The 17901-nt window shown below is 30.6% G+C and overlaps 4 protein-coding genes across 5 annotated transcripts in view; all 4 read right to left on the bottom strand.

The window, feature by feature from the left end:
• Positions 1-7436, bottom strand: part of LOC123296817 (carnitine O-palmitoyltransferase 1, liver isoform) — a 44625-nt gene extending 37189 nt beyond the window's left edge. For both annotated transcript variants that reach the window (XM_044878479.1, XM_044878480.1), the window contains exon 1: positions 7234-7436. The gene's annotated coding sequence lies outside the window, so the exon portion shown is untranslated. The remainder of the gene's footprint in view (positions 1-7233) is intronic.
• A 1830-nt stretch (positions 7437-9266) lies between these two features.
• LOC123295660 (protein lin-7 homolog C) lies at positions 9267-10671 on the bottom strand. The gene is made up of 3 exons (XM_044877080.1): positions 10545-10671; positions 10083-10483; positions 9267-9461 (listed from the first exon to the last, which is right to left on the bottom strand). The coding sequence occupies exons 1-3, from the start codon at positions 10579-10581 to the stop codon at positions 9306-9308; spliced, it is 594 nt and encodes a 197-aa protein (XP_044733015.1). The 5' UTR covers positions 10582-10671; the 3' UTR covers positions 9267-9305.
• A 2880-nt stretch (positions 10672-13551) lies between these two features.
• Positions 13552-15542, bottom strand: LOC123296937 (ADP,ATP carrier protein 1-like). The gene is made up of 5 exons (XM_044878652.1): positions 15461-15542; positions 14554-14736; positions 14235-14496; positions 13918-14170; positions 13552-13854 (listed from the first exon to the last, which is right to left on the bottom strand). Exons 2-5 carry the CDS (start codon positions 14711-14713, stop codon positions 13612-13614), a joined length of 918 nt encoding a protein of 305 aa, XP_044734587.1. The 5' UTR covers positions 14714-14736; positions 15461-15542; the 3' UTR covers positions 13552-13611.
• Positions 15543-15920: 378 nt separating this feature from the next.
• Positions 15921-17700, bottom strand: LOC123296938 (uncharacterized protein CG1161). Its single transcript, XM_044878653.1, has 5 exons — positions 17543-17700; positions 17357-17481; positions 17181-17292; positions 16471-16596; positions 15921-16124 (listed from the first exon to the last, which is right to left on the bottom strand). The coding sequence occupies exons 1-5, from the start codon at positions 17600-17602 to the stop codon at positions 15969-15971; spliced, it is 579 nt and encodes a 192-aa protein (XP_044734588.1). The 5' UTR covers positions 17603-17700; the 3' UTR covers positions 15921-15968.
• Between the last annotated feature and the right edge of the window lie 201 nt (positions 17701-17901).

Below are 17901 nucleotides of genomic sequence, written 5' to 3'. Positions count from 1 at the left end.
GAAAATTGGTCATCAAAAAATTGGTTTATCAAAAAATGATTCTTTATAATGTAGTGAATAAAGAAGTATTGGGTCATTTTCCAATTCAAAGTAAAAAAACAACCCCCTAGGTGACTTAAAAAATTTTTAACATTCAGTTTTATATAAATATTTACCCTTATTGATATCCGCCGTCCACCGATTTTTTCAAAAAATGATTCTTTATAATGTACTGAATAAAAAAGTATTAGGTCATTTTCGAATTCAAAGGGGGGGCCACCCCCTCAGGGCACTTTGAAAATTTTTTACATATACATAACTGAAAATTGGTCATCAAAAAATTGGTTTATCAAAAAATGATTCTTTATAATGTAGTGAATAAAGAAGTATTGGGTCATTTTCCAATTCAAAGTAAAAAAACAACCCCCTAGGTGACTTAAAAAATTTTTAACATTCAGTTTTATATAAATATTTACCCTTATTGATATCCGCCGTCCACCGATTTTTTCAAAAAATGATTCTTTATAATGTACTGAATAAAAAAGTATTAGGTCATTTTCGAATTCAAAGGGGGGGCCACCCCCTCAGGGCACTTTGAAAATTTTTTACATATACATAACTGAAAATTGGTCATCAAAAAATTGGTTTATCAAAAAATGATTCTTTATAATGTAGTGAATAAAGAAGTACTGGGTCATTTTCCAATTCAAAGTAAAAAAACAACCCCCTAGGTGACTTAAAAAATTTTTAACATTCAGTTTTATATAAATATTTACCCTTATTGATATCCGCCGTCCACCGATTTTTTCAAAAAATGATTCTTTATAATGTACTGAATAAAAAAGTATTAGGTCATTTTCGAATTCAAAGGGGGGGCCACCCCCTCAGGGCACTTTGAAAATTTTTTACATATACATAACTGAATAGTGGTCATCGCCGTCCACCGATTTTGTCAAAAAATGATTCTTTATAATGTACTGAATAAAAAAGTATCAGGTCATTTTCTAATTCAAAGGGGTGGCCACCCACTCAGGGCACTTTGAAAATTTTTGACATATACATAACTGAATAGTGGTCTTCGCCGTCCACCGATTTTATCAAAAAATGATTCTTTATAATGTACTGATTAAAAAAGTAATAGGTCATTTTCCAATTCAAAGGGCCCAACACCCTCCCAGGGCACCTTGAAATTTTTTTACATATACATTTCTGAACCTAATTTTTATCCGCTGTCCATAAATAATGCCAAGAAAGGATTCCTTATATCGTCCTGAAGAATTAACTAGCAAGGCATTTTTCGATTTAGAGGGCCCATCGCCCCCGTGGTTCGCTTTGAAATTTCATTTTTTTAAATGAAGTTTTAACTAAAAAATTTTTTATTAAAATTTCGAATATGATATAATTTATTCAGTACATTATAAAGAATCATATTTTGAAAAAATCGGTGGACGGCGGATATCAATAAGGGTAAATAGTTATATAAAACTATATGTTAAAAATTTTTAAAGTCCCCTAGGGGGTTGTTTTTTATCTTGAATTGGAAAATGACCCAATACTTCTTTATTCACTACATTATAAAGAATCATTTTTTGATAAACCAATTTTTTGATGACCAATTTTCAGTTATGTATATGTAAAAAATTTTCAAAGTTCCCCGAGGGGGTGGCCCCCCCTTTGAATTCGAAAATGACCTAATACTTTTTTATTCAGTACATTATAAAGAATCATTTTTTGAAAAAATCGGTGGACGGCGGATATCAATAAGGGTAAATATTTATATAAAACTGAATGTTAAAAATTTTTTAAGTCACCTAGGGGGTTGTTTTTTTACTTTGAATTGGAAAATGACCCAATACTTCTTTATTCACTACATTATAAAGAATCATTTTTTGATAAACCAATTTTTTGATGACCAATTTTCAGTTATGTATATGTAAAAAATTTTCAAAGTGCCCTGAGGGGGTGGCCCCCCCTTTGAATTCGAAAATGACCTAATACTTTTTTATTTAGTACATTATAAAGAATCATTTTTTGAAAAAATCGGTGGACGGCGGATATCAATAAGGGTAAATATTTATATAAAACTGAATGTTAAAAATTTTTTAAGTCACCTAGGGGGTTGTTTTTTTACTTTGAATTGGAAAATGACCCAATACTTCTTTATTCACTACATTATAAAGAATCATTTTTTGATAAACCAATTTTTTGATGACCAATTTTCAGTTATGTATATGTAAAAAATTTTCAAAGTGTCCTAAGGGGGTGGCCCCCCCTTTGAATTCGAAAATGACCTGATACTTTTTTATTCAGTACATTATAAAGAATCATTTTTTGACAAAATCGGTGGACGGCGTAAATCAGGAAATCCATGAGAGTAAATATTTATATAAAACTATATGTTAAAAATTTTTAAAGTCCCCTAGGGGGTTGTTTTTTACTTTGAATTGGAAAATGACCCAATACTTCTTTATTCACTACGGTATAAAGAATCAGTTTTTGATAAAATCGGTGGACGGCGAAGACCACTTTTCAGTTATGTATATGGAAAAAATTTTCAAAGTGCCCTGAGGGGGTGGCCCCCCCTTTGAATTCGAAAATGACCTGATACTTTTTTATTCAGTACATTATAAGGAATCATTTTTTGACAAAATCGGTGGACGGCGTAAATCAGGAAATCCATGAGAGTAAATATTTATATAAAACTATATGTTAAAAATTTTTAAAGTCCCCTAGGGGGTTGTTTTTTACTTTGAATTGGAAAATGACCCAATACTTCTTTATTCACTACGGTATAAAGAATCATTTTTTGATAAAATCGGTGGACGGCGAAGACCACTTTTCAGTTATGTATATGTAAAAAATTTTCAAAGTGCCCTGAGGGGGTGGCCCCCCCTTTGAATTCGAAAATGACCTGATACTTTTTTATTCAGTACATTATAAAGAATCATTTTTTGACAAAATCGGTGGACGGCGGAAATCAGGAAATCCATGAGAGTAAATATTTATATAAAACTATATGTTAAAAATTTTTAAAGTCCCCTAGGGGGTTGTTTTTTACTTTGAATTGGAAAATGACCCAATACTTCTTTATTCACTACATTATAAAGAATCATTTTTTGATAAACCAATTTTTTGATGACCAATTTTCAGTTATGTATATGTTAAAAATTTTCAAAGTGTCCTGAGGGGGTGGCCCCCCCTTTGAATTGGAAAATGACCTGATACTTTTTTATTCAGTACATTATAAAGAATCATTTTTTGATAAAATCGGTGGACGGCGGAAATCAGGAAATCAATGAGAGTAAATATTTATATAAAACTATATGTTAAAAATTTTTAAAGTCCCCTAGGGGGTTGTTTTTTACTTTGAATTGGAAAATGACCCAATACTTCTTTATTCACTACGTTATAAAGAATCATTTTTTAATAAAATCGGTGGACGGCGAAGACCACTTTTCAGTTATGTGTATATGTCAAAAATTTTCAAAGTGCCCTGAGGGGGTGGCCCCCCCTTTGAATTGGAAAATGACCTGATACTTTTTTATTCAGTACATTATAAAGAATCATTTTTTGATAAAATCGGTGGACGGCGGAAATCAGGAAATCAATAAGAGTAAATATTTATATAAAACTATATGTTAAAAATTTTCAAAGTGCCCTGAGGGGGTGCCCCCCCCTTTGAATTGGAAAATGACCTGATACTTTTTTATTCAGTACATTATAAAGAATCATTTTTTAGCCAAAAAAGTGGACGGCGGCTTACATTTTTTTTTTAATAATTTTCAGTTAATAACTAGTTGAAACTTCAGTTACATATTAAATCTCATGTGTTATTCTGAAGTGTGAGCTATATTGCTGTACAGTTTCATTAAAAACCGTGAAAGCGTAACAAACAAACAAACATGCTTACTTTCGCATTTATAATATATAGCATCAACTTTCAAATATACATACAAAGTTCTATCATCACCAATAATTCATCAAAAAATTCCCAATAAAAATTAATGTCTGCTAGCTAAGACAGGTTCAAATAAAAAAACCTGATGGTAACATTGGATTTGACCTTGCTTCTCAGGGTCATTGAAAAGACAAAGTTCTTAATTTTTTTATTAAGGATTATAAGTACTGCGACTACAGCAAATTTTCTAGTATAATTTGATCTTGATATTTTTGGAGGAACTGACTTTGAGATAAGTAAGATGGGTAAAATTAGTCTCAATATAGCACCATTTCGGCAAGACCAATACCAAGACTTAAGAGAATTTTTGTACCATGTATATATAAAATATATCAAGATATACTAAGTTTAGTCCCAAGTTTGTAACGCTTAAAAATATTGATGCTACGAACAAAATTTTGGTATAGGTGGTCACAAAAATACCTAAAGAGTCCATTTTCGGTTGTATGTCTGTCCACCCGCTCGTCTGTCTGCGAGCACGATAACTCAAATACGAAAAAAAGATATCAAGCTGTGATTTTTATAACGTACTTAGGGCGTAAAAAAATTGAATGAATTCTTGGACCCGTAGGATACATTTCGTAAACCGTTAGAGATAGAATAAGAGAAGGTACCCAGATTGAACCGGTATAATAACAAATAAAAGTTACTTCCATAATTAAGTTTTGAACTAAGTATACATAACAGCAATTAATTTGTTACACCTGTTACATAAAAACAGTACGAACACAATATATTTTAATAGAATAATTAATATAATATATTTGGAGAAAGTTGAGATTCTTGTTGCATGGTTTGTGGGCATGAGTGGGTCAACAAGTGTGTAAGAAACATATAATAATACCAACCAATATATGTTCACACAAATTGTTTTGTGTCTGGTTTACCAGCAACACCATTATCCAATACTACTAATTATTATTACATTTTCAATATCAAGCAAGAACTTTTTTTCTAACGAATTCTTTGTGGAAAATGTATTTTATGTAACTCAATGTGAATTGCAAGTAAATTGTTAAAGATTATCATTAATTCTAATTAGAAGGAATTAAATTTTCAAAGGAATGTTAACATTAACATGAAACAAGTGAAAAAAAACAACTAACTGAGTTAATTGTTGAAATACCATGTATAGACAGTGTTGATTACTCTGTCACATTACACATACATAACTGTTATTCTCATATAATACATTCTATACAATTTGCGCCCTCACGAGTAAACAGTGATGTTTACGAAAAATTGTTTAAAACAAAAGTTGTTTATTTTTTTATAAGGAACTTTTTTTACATTTAAACTTTGGTTCTATCTCTAACGGTTTAGAAGATGAGTCCTACTTGGACCCAAGATCCAATTGACCTATGTTGCTCATTTAAGAAATCGACCTCACTTTTTACGTACTAAACACGCTATAAAAATTTCAACTTAATATCTCTTTTCGTTTTTGAGTTAAAAAAGGAAAATATCAAAATAAAATATTTTATGATACATTTACGTTTTGAGCTGATAATAAAGCAAAAAAAAAATTGCATTTAAAATAATGTACGTGTGATTATCCATAAGGCAAAGTAGGCACGTACCTATAGGCGCGAGGTCACAAAGAGGTTCACGCGTGGAAATTTTTAAACAAACATAAAATTGATTGAGTAAGTAATTATGCAAAAAATTACAATCAGTTTTGATAATTTGCCTTTGTATAGTTATTCAAAGGATATGTTTCTGGAGAAAAGGAAGCCGAATCGAATTTTTTTTGTTCATTTTGAGAAGCTACTAAATCTGTACTTAAGTATTTTTAGGCTAGAATGTAAAATTTTAATGATAAATCATCATTTCTTAAAATTTCAATGCTGAAATTTGTCGAGGTGGAACAAATTAGTTGACCAAATGTCAACTAAATTCATTTAAGTATCAAATCAAAATGAAAAGGTATAATTTCACTTTTCCCACATTATCATTGATTTCCCACAAATTTTGTCTTGTTTGAATAGGCCTTTTCATCATGTTATAAGCGCAAGTGCAGAGTTTATTTTTTCGTACTGGCAGCAATAAGTAAGACTAAGATAGAAGATACTTGTTATTCATTTTATCACATTGGTTATAAATCATTTGGTACGAAACAAAAGTGAATCGTGATTTTAAAATGAAAAGCCCTATTGGTTCACCAAGCTTAGAGTGTCAACAAAAAACATAACCTACTTTGATGAATTAATAAAATTTTTTATTATTCATTTGAAAAAAAATAAACTTTTCCCAGGAAAACAACGACCCTTGCAATTTTAATTTTTAAATGAAACAGCTTAAAAGCTTCATTACTCCATTAATATATTATATTTTAATGATTTAAAGTTAGAAGTATCGAACATTAAAAATTCGAGCAAAGCATGTGGCAATATGTATCCCATTTTATAATTTCTAGTACCAAATTGAAACTAAAGCATTTAACGCGGATAAACCATGTTAATGTATCCCATAAATTTATGATTTCTAGTACTAAATTAAAACTAAAACATATATAAAATTTTCTTACTAATTTCTTTAATTTAGTTGCGTATAATAAACTTTATAAAACAATTAATTTATTCCGATAAGTACAACTCATCTAGTATTACGTGTTTTGATTATGAAAACAGAATAATATTAAAACTAGGAAGTCTTAATACATAAATCATATCTATATAATAATGTTACCTTTAAAACAAGATTACAAATAACACTTTTTTAAGTCATTAAAAATGAATCAACAACACATTTTACATATAACAAAAACTTGAACAAAACTTCAAACAATGCATTTGAATCAAAAGACTATAAAAAAAAATAGGTCAAAGCACTTAATAAATGTCAGGAAATACTAGAGACCCCACAGTGTCACAATCAAAACATATACAATCACAATTAAAAAATAAAAAAATTTTTAGTCGATTTAAAATTTTATAAACGTTGGATTAGAAGTAAATCATGAGATAAATGTTAATTAAAAAAGTTTGCTGTTTAATTAAAAAATAAACAGCTGTTTAAAACACCTGACCGATTGACAATTCATTTTATTATAAACATTTTTTTACAATTATTTATCTACTTACCAATTCAATTATAAAATTATTCGTAATTAAACCTGAATTTCCACTACACAATAAATCATCACATAATAAAAATATATATATAATTTTTAAATTAAAAAAGGATTCGAAAACACAGTCGAAATTCAATCACAAAAATTATTGAGGAGATATTTTAACAAAAAAAAACACTTCCTTCGTAGTAAAATCACTGTATTAATAATTAAAAATACTTACTTAATAAAAAGTCGAATATATATCAAATGAACACTAAAAATTAAGTCTGTTTTTCTTAAAGTTTATTAGTTTTTCGAAGGGTTTACCGAACCATCGAGGTACTACCACACACTTCAGCAATCGCAAACAAAATGAACTAAATCCACACGATCCAGGCAAATGTTTAGGACACCAACCCACTCACTAAGTCACTACTACACTATTATAAGGTATTTATTTATGTATGTTTTGTGGTGGTATTGACAAACAAATATGATATTTTTAATCCAGTGTCGTATTTATAAAAAGTAAATATGATGAAAATATGAAAAAGGCAAATTATACAACAAATATTAATTTGTATTTAAAATTAGATACTTAATTAAATATCGTTTTCAAAAATATGCGTATTTTACTATTTCATAAGTAATTTTTAAAGTATGTTTTATTTTTCCTATTTCTTGTTATTTTATTCAAAAGTACGCCTTTGAATACTACAGATCAAAGTCCAAAAACATAAGTATTATTTAAAAAAAATTATATCATAGAATAAACTAAAAACTATTATGAAGAAATTTTATTTACACTTATTTTATAAAATTATTTACTAGATCTTGACATTTATAGAAATTTAAATAGTGTAGAAATTTTTGAAAATAAAGGTATTAAAAAGATGGCACCAGCTTGTTAAATTTGAATGAACCCATGGTATAAAGACATAAGGTATGTTATTTCAACTGTTCTCGTTTTTGGATGTTTCAGGTATCGTCGTTTAATCGGAATTTTTCAGGTTTTATTTATTATAGCAAGAAGGATAAAGTTTAAAAAAATCCTATGACAATTCTTAATCAAAGATTACATATTTGTATATTTGTATTTGCTTAAGTTTACGACTAAAAGTTAAAGAAAAAAGTTGTAGAAAATTTATGTCGTAAAAATCATTCGCATTCCTTTTTACAAGATGGCTAACTCCTTCTAAAAAACTAAAAAATTAAATTGCATCCTCAGACTTTTGTACGCTAAGCTGCAGTCCGCCACCAAATTAGCAAAGAATAACATTCATAATAAGAGTAATCTATTTTGATATCTAATCTAATCACTAGCTAATTCTTACTGATGATGACTACTTGATAGTCGAAAATACGTATTTTAAAAATACAAAAAAAATGATCTAGGAAATTGGGGCAAAAATCGAAATTTATTTCGATATATCCTAGAGTTCTCATTTATTATCTTCGATAATATTTATATAGTTTCGAATTTAAATTGATGATGATTTTGAAATTTAAATGCGTACTTACATAATACAAATAATTTATCTAAACACTTGAGGTAAAAAGTTTCAAATAAATAAACTCTTGATTAAATTCAATATAGTAAAGCTATTGAAACGAATTATTCAATCTCTTCTGAATAAATATACCTTTTATCTTTATATCATGAATGACCCCTTTCCGAATTTTATTTCCGTATTATATTTTTTCTGTTCGGCTTCATTTTAATAAAATATTAACTTCATTTAAGATTTTAAACAAGAAAATACGAAATAAATTTGCACACTTGTTGGGCAGGAATGTACCTAAGCCTAAATCGAATATTTGCCTGAATGCCTTTCAATTAAAAAAACCGTATTTTCATATGGAATTCAAATACTTCTGCTGCTATAAAATATATTTTGAATAAGTTTATAAATACTTCGAAAAGATTTTTTAATTTCGAAACAGACATAACAGAAAGGTAAGCTGCTAAATTTTGATTCCTACATTCTGAGGCTTAAGACTAGTAACTTTTATATTTATTTTGACTTTAACATAAAGAAGATAGGTAGGTTTTAAATTAAATAGAAATGCAAATCAAAATAGATTTAAGTAGATTAAACGATTTATTTAACAATATTGTGTACAACGATAAACTTAAGTACAAATTGATCTTTAAACATTAATTAAATTTTCGAGATTATGTCGTTTTATTCGAAATAAATGAATTATAGAATCTATTCGTATAAATAATAATAATAATAATTAATCATTTTCATACATGTAATAAATATTTTAAAAATGAATTGTTAACATAATTATGAAATTTGTCGTTATTTATTGAAATTGACGCCTTCGAGCTGCTCTTTGTTTATCAAATCGCATTTCCATTTCTTCCAACACCTTTGGAGTGTATCGAACTACAAGTTTAACAGAACCTTGTGCTTGTTTTAAAAGTTCAACAGCTTTTTCATGATTTTCTCCTTCAACAGACTGAAATAAAAATCATAAATATATTTATATAAATTAAGTTTATGGGTATCAAAAACTACAAAAGGTTTTCAAAAAGTATCATGCCCCTTCCGAATATAGAAAATTGAAGACTAGAGAAATATGAACAAAATCAAAAAACTTGATTGGAGGAAGACCTTGCCTCACTGAGTCTTTTAAGAATAAACTTAAAAATTATACCACTCTATCAGAAAACAAAATTATACCACCCGACCAGTAAAATAAAGGCACATGACCTTGAAACTAGAATTTCGGACAAGTTATGAACACAGCCGAATGCCCCCCATTGCTCTTGACAACTTTTGGTTAAAACATTTTTCTATAGCTAACGAATTTCGAGAAATATAAAAAATGTTAGCTTTTTTAGGAGGATAAACTTTCTAATTTAAAGTGCTATTCTATCTCTTATCTTTTAGGATCTAAATTGAGTATTACAGTAACCCGAAGAACTAGGTCCAATCTGATGTCAGAACATGATATCCCCTATCAAACTCTGCAACTTTTGCTTAAAGTTAAAGTTATTTTTCATTGATTAACTACAAAACGAGCTATTAGCCATAATGCATTAAAATGGCCCACCCTGTATATTAATATATTACTTACCACTCCATTAACGGATAAGAGTTGATCGCCTCTTTTTAATCCTCCATGACGATCAGCTACTCCACCAGGTATAATTCTCGATATATAAATTGGTGAATTTTGTTCTTTACCTCCCATTACATTAAAACCCAAACCTTCTTCTGTTTTTGGCAGTTCAACAACTCTTGGATGGGCATGACCTTCACTAGCTGCAAAAGCTGCCACTGTAGCTTTTGCTGTCGCCGATGCACGAATATCTTGCGATCCTTGAATATCGACAGTTTCGTAGACATGTTCATAAACTTCTCGTACAGCGTTTAAAAAATCACTTTGTAATACTTTTTGAAGTGCTGCTAATTTTGTAGCTGGCACTTCACCACTTTTCTGAAGTTTTTCGAGCAGCTCAATGGAGCGTTTCACATCTTAGAAAAATTAATATTTCAATTAAAAATCACATACAATGGTAATGATATATAAACTTACCTCGGGCTAATGTTAAAGGTTCTCCAACAGTAGCCATAATTTTTTTAATTATCAATAAAATACACTTATAATTCTTATATTAAATAATAAAATAGGATATTCTAAAAACAATATTGATTCATATACTTTTGACAGTTTTACAGATGGCAATACTTTCTAAACATAAATGAAGATTTACAAAAAGCTGTTATAGATGGCAGCTTCTCCTGGATTTAAAATTAACTAATATATAATTTAAAAATTAACCGCGACTAAATAACACACGTAACACGACTTAACATTTTGTAGAGTTATTAAACCTTTTTTAGTTGGTCATAATAAGTATCTAACATTCAAAATTCTTTAAGTTCAAAGCGAAAAAATATTCGTTTTTTAAACGACGTGGCTATCCGCACAATACCGTCTACGGTCTAGACCGTCCACGGTATACCGTATACGGTCTATTTAAACGCGGTATGAAATTATTTTTGCTCTTTTATACCGTGGGGCCCTTATACCGTGCACGGTATACTTTTTCACGGTATACTCTTTATGCCGTCGAGCCCTTATACCGTGCGGTCTAGAATCGTACACGATATGAAATATTGCTGCTCGCAATTTGACTAAACTTATAGGTATTAAATTCAAATTTGTCTGGTTTAAAAATGTTACGTTTTCTGCAGACTGCTGTAAGTCTGACGTAGTTCTGCTGTATTCTGTCAAAACTACATCAGACTTACGACAGTCTGCTCTATGGGCTAGTTCGACCACATAGGTACTAACTTTCCCACCAACTAACTTCGGTACTAAGTACAGCTACGGTCAGAAATGTCGTCTTATTTCTCTACACTGTCAGTTGGCAAAAGAAGACGGCATTTATGTCCGTAGCTGTACTTAGTACCGAAGTTAGTTGGTGGGAAAGTTAGTACCTATGTGGTCGAACTAGCCCTATGTCTACTAGGAAGTAAACTACTGTGACTTGTGCTCCACTGCACAAGTCATAGTAAAATACTGTGACTTGTGCTCCACTCCACAAGTCATAGTAAAATATTGTGACTTGTGCTCCACTCCACAAGTCATAGTAAAATACTGTGACTTGTATCAGTTGTACATTATGTTGTACTTTATTCATCTACGAGGATGTAGTTTTTTTTGTGGAAGATTATTCAATTTTTATTATCAATTCGAAGCTCCTTACTTACTTTATTGAAATTAATTAGTATAAAAGCATACAAGGCTCCACAAGTTAAATATATAGATGTACCGTGAGATATAGCTCACTGCGTGCAGTATAAAGCAATTTCAAGTCTTACAAGTTCTATCTAGACGTATACAGTCTATTATAACATGCCGTGTGCGGTAAAAAACCTCGCACGGCTTGAAAATCTCTGTATAAACGCATACCGCGTGTTATAGCTTACCGTGTGTGGTATAGAACCATTCACGGCTTGAAAATCTCTGTATAAACGCATACCGTGTGTTATAGCTTACCGTGTGAGGTATAGAACCATTCACGGCTTAATAATCCCAATATAAACGCATACCGTTTGTTATAGCTTACCGTGTGCGGTTAAAAACCTCGTACGGCTTGAAAATCTCTGTATAAACGCATACCGTGTGTTATAGCTTACCGTGTGCGGTTAAAAACCTCGCACGGCTTGAAAATCTCTGTATAAACGCATACCGTGTGTTATAGCTTACCGTGTGCGGTTAAAAACCTCGCACGGCAAAAAATCTCTGTAGAATACGCTTTCCCATCTGTATTGTGTATACCGTGGACGAGAGTATACCGCACACGGTATGTTACATTTCTGTAGAATACGCTTTCCCATCTGTATAATGTATACCGTGGACGAGAGTATACCGCACACGGTATATTTCATTTGCTTCAAATAAGCCTTCCAATCTATATTGTGTATACCGTGGACGAGACTATACCGCACACGGTATAAGGGCTCGACGGCATAAAGAGTATACCGTGAAAAAGTATACTGTGCACGGTATAAGGGCCCCACGGTATAAAAGGGCAAAAATAATTTCATACCGCGTCTAAATAGACTGTATACGGTATACCGTGGACGGTCTAGACCGTAGACGGTATACCGTATAGATGATATACCGTATAGACGGTATACCGGAAATTATTTTCCGGGCGGAAATTATTTTTGCCCTTTTATACCGTGGGGCCCTTATACCGTGCACGGTATACTTTTTCACGGTATACTCTTTATGCCGTCGAGCCCATATACCGTGTGCGGTATAGTCTCGTCCACGGTATACACAATATAGATTGGAAGGCTTATTTGAAGCAAATGAAATATACCGTGTGCGGTATACTCTCGTCCACGGTATACATTATACAGATGGGAAAGCGTATTCTACAAAAATGTAACATACCGTGTGCGGTATACTCTTGTCCACGGTATACATTATACAGATGGGAAAGCGTATTCTACAAAAATGTAACATACCGTGTGCGGTATACTCTCGTCCACGGTATACATTATACAGATGGGAAAGCGTATTCTACAGAAATGTAACATACCGTGTGCGGTATACTCTCGTCCACGGTATACATTATACAGATGGGAAAGCGTATTCTACAGAAATGTAACATATACCGTGTGCGGTATACTCTCGTCCACGGTATACATTATACAGATGGGAAAGCGTATTCTACAGAAATGTAACATACCGTGTGCGGTATACTCTCGTCCACGGTATACACAATACAGATGGGAAAGCGTATTCTACAGAAATGTAACATACCGTGTGCGGTATACTCTCGTCCACGGTATACACAATACAGATGGGAAAGCGCATTAATTATAAACCAACTCGTAGTTTCTGATAATAATTCTCGATTAGGATCCGCAATACTATTTATTATTTAAGACCAGTAGTTCAATTTCCATTTAAAATTAAAAAAAGACAATTTGAGATTGAGATTCGAGTTTTACTTTAATAGTTGTTTAATAATACATTGAATGTAACAATTATTGAAAATTACATAATATGAACACACCTAATGAAACGAATAATGAAGAAATAATGAAACGTTAAATAGCGTTTTAATACAAAGATAAAATTAGATAAACTTTTTTATTTCATCGTATACGACTAATACTAATGCTCCGCCAATACCCCTAAACACATTTGATAGAGCACCCTTAAAAAAAGCACGTGGTCCTTCTTGAACAAAAATTTTACGCCAACAATCAGCAGTATTTTTATAAGTCATTTGTTCTTTTTTCAAACCAGATTGCATCATCATACGTCTCCGTACTGTGTCAAATGGATAAGAAACTAATCCTGCAGACGTCGTAACGACCTGCAATTGAAATACATCAATTTAACAAAGGCACAAAAATTAGCTGCAACCAAATTTACTTACTTGTGCTAGAAGGTAGCTAAGCCAAAAAGGAGTTTTGGCGGGTTCTGGTAATAATGTTGCTTTTGCTGTATCATAACAACCAAAATATGCAGCTCGATAAATTATAATTCCTTCAACGGATACTATGAATCCTCGATACAATCCTATTGGTCCATCCGATTTTACAGTTTTAACTATACAATCAATGAGACCAGTATATTCACGAGGAGTTATTCCGGCTCCTTTGCCACTTTTACCAACATCAGCTCCCAAACTAAAATTAAGTAAATTCTTTATATTTAAGACTTTAGCTACTTTGAAAAATAAAAATCACTAACCGAGTTCTTGCGTAATCCAAAGGATAAACAAAACACAATGATGTAGCACCTGCAGCTCCACCGGATGCTAAATTTCCCAAAAAATAGCGGCCAAATTGAGTTTTTTTATCAATACCTCCTAAAAATAAGTTTTTGTACACATCTTTAAAAGCAAAATTCAATGCCTGTGTAGGAAAATATCGTAAAACATTTGCTAAATTTCCACGCCAAAGACTCAATACACCTTGCTCGGTAACTATACGTCCAGCAGTACCCAAAATACCTAAAATAATGGACTTTAATAAAAGCCGGTTCTTTAATTAATTATATGGTTATTTACCTTTGTACTTTTTTTCTGCGGATATTTGTTTGGATATTTCTTGAACTTGTAAAATGAGTTTTACTCGTTCAATTGGTGCTACAGCAGTTTTTGAAATTGCTGCAGCTACACCACCCGCAAAGAAGTCTTTAATAAATGACTTTTTATCCGCAACTGACATAATGCTACTTACGGAAAATTCTACTGTAAAAAATAAGTATTTTCTTATATCAAAAATAATTTTTAACTCGTTAATTTTGAAACTCAGCAGTATACAAGTTGTCCTTAAATCACCGGGCTACTCAGAAATTATGCATTTCTTATGGAATTCTAAATCAAAAAGCCCTAGTTTTTTAAGACCATACGCCAAAGGGCTTTTCATCTCAGAATTTCGTAAGGAATTATAGTTTCTGGACGGTCCTAGAATTTAAGGATATCCTGTATATTTTAGCATATACCATAATATGAATTTTAAATAAAAAAGGGCGAGTGGCAATGGCCCAATACTGGCTAGTATACTTTAGCACCTGACAGAAGCTGTTTAATTCTTGATAATTGTTACGAAACTACATTTTAAAATGAATATGCCAGATACAAGATACCCAAAGTTATCTTGCACATCTCGAATTACATACTCAACTGCCAGCAGCTTGCAAAAGGTCCGTAAAATATAATAATTGTGTTTTTTCTTTCATATAATGGCAATTTGCCACCAAACAGAGAATATATTTTCATTCATTTTCATATTACACAAAATTTATAAATTACAATGTTACAAAATATCTACTTACGCATCTTATCTATCTCAAAAATAACAATGTTTTATTTTTGGGACAACAAAACGGCCTTATCGCTACTCCTCCTTTATAGATTTAAATTCTATTATTGAAATTTATATAAAATAATGGTAAATAATTTAAACACTTACTTTTAAATTAAACAAATTACGATTTAATTCAATTTTCGTTCTGAGAGACTTATTGACACTTACTTATTCTCAACGATTGCACTTTAACAGTCATTTGTTTTACTTTGATGATAAAACAAATAATTTTATTTATATTTTATTTAAAATACAGTTTTCCCTAAATTTTATTAAATCTATCAATCTACAGAATAGTTTCTAAATGATAAAAGTAATGAAATAATTTAGAAAATTGATAAATTTTTCTATCTTTAAAACTACTTTTTGTACTTTGTAACTATGGAAACATATTTTTCCTGAGTTTACTATTTGTTTCACGATCTCGTATCTTTTGATTTGATTTTTAACCCCCGAATCAAACAATGGAATGATTTTTTAAATAATTTTATTTTAATATAGAATATTTACAAAAACAATACTATGGAAGTTATAATAAGTTATAATAAAATGAACGACGTTCTTTAGAAATTAAAATTTTCAACATCCATTTACAATTAAGAAAAATAAAAAATTAGTTTAACATTGTATGACGGTCGTAGATATTTCTACGTTGCTCTCTTACTTGTCTCTTCCATTTGTCTTGTTGATGGCCAACCCTGTTCAATACATTACCTCGAACACCCATAGGATGTGCTGTACTTCCACCAGCACCAGTTGTAGCTTCATCCTGAAATTAATTTCCAAAATAATCGAAAATAATATTTATTTTTATTAGAAAACTAACAGACTACTATCTAAAATTATTTGGCTGAAATAATCCACCAGGAATCATGTTAAAAAGGTGCTCCTATATGTAAAAGCATGTTTAAGCACCGTGGCGTACCGTAATGTCACAACCTTTGGAGTCTCACCCAAATCGTTCAAAAAAAACAACGACGATTTTATTCCCGAAAACCTTATCGCCCAATTTCGTCTAACTCAATTAATACTGACCGAAATTTTTATTGCAATGTTGCAGGCAGAGATAAATAGTAATAAGTTTAAAAACGCCAAAATCAAAACGTGATACTTACATCTTCGTTTGTATGTTCTTGATAATTTCCTTTAACCCGCTTGTTGAGTAATGGATCCAAACATATTAAGAATAACATGTATATTACCAATAACGATATGACCCATATTACAATAATTACGACCACCTTTAAAAAAATAAGATGAGTATTTCTTCTGATAAATTTGTTTTAAATGAAAGAAAATTGAATAGGGTATTATCGTTAGTCAAAAATAAATGTTGAAATTTGAAAAAAGTTAAATTATGTAAAAATATACTTAAATATTCTGATTTCGAGTCATAAAAGCACATTTTTCTTTTAAAATATTAAAATTAAAAATCGTAATTTTTAAACTGTATATCACGTGACCTAAACGCGGGTAAGCCCTGCTGTGATGTCATAGCGGTATGAGTCATAGACCATCCGTTAGTTCAGTTAGACAGTGTAGTTCATAGATAATAAGTATTTATATTTATTATATTCAGATGTCTATGAATATATCTGTCAAACTTATTTGTGTTATTTCGTATAGTGATACCCATATTACGTCATCAAATTGGATGCCCGCGTTTTTGACAGTTTAAAAAAGGTTTAAAATTTAATTTAAGTTTTTGGTAAGAAAGCGTGTGTATTTTTCCGAAATAAATTTTTGGTGGCTTTTTATTAGCAAAATCAACATTTTGAAGTACTTTTTCAAAAATAGTGGAATGCCCTATTAACGTCTTACATACCTTAATAATAGTGGTGTTTCGGTTTTCGTATCGACAATCACATAATGGACAAAATTCTTTGCTTTTCTCTTTTACTTCGACTACTTGTGGTAAAACAACTTCAACGCAATTGCTAAAAAATGATCATAAATATGTCAACAAATTTTTCCATTTATTAATAATAAGAATACATTTACCATTTATTTGGTGGTACACTTGATATATATAATTTTCGCGATGAAAGTGAACTTTGAGTATTGTTTACTACCGAAGCTGTACTTGGACAAACACAGGTACATCTATTATTTTCATATGACTGGGCCTACAAATTTTTATATGTTATTATTTCTATTTGCAATTTTAAAACATTTGAGAAAACTTACAAATGTAGATGAAAATTGAAAAATGACAATTGCTACAAATATATATATTTTTGAATCCATAATTAGGAAATTGTTTTAAAATTACCATTCAATTCAACGTAAATATTTCATAGTCGATGAAAATTATTTTTGACAACTGACGATTTGACGTATAATTCAAAATGGTTGATAATTATGTGCTACTGGATGTTTCCATTCAACAAAATAAAGCACAGTACAGCACATTTATACGCAAAGCAAAATAAAGCACAGTATAGCACATTTATACGCATACAACATTATATATAAAAGTACTAAATGTACTGATCAGGGCGGCGATTACGATATCTCGAAAACTAAGCCGAAAATGGAAAAAAGGT

Source organism: Chrysoperla carnea, chromosome 3 (assembly GCF_905475395.1).
Source record: "Chrysoperla carnea chromosome 3, inChrCarn1.1, whole genome shotgun sequence".
NCBI classification, from domain to species: Eukaryota; Metazoa; Arthropoda; class Insecta; order Neuroptera; family Chrysopidae; genus Chrysoperla; species Chrysoperla carnea.
The sequence above is the reverse complement of the archived record's forward strand: the minus strand, read 5'-3'. Positions and strand labels throughout refer to the sequence as shown.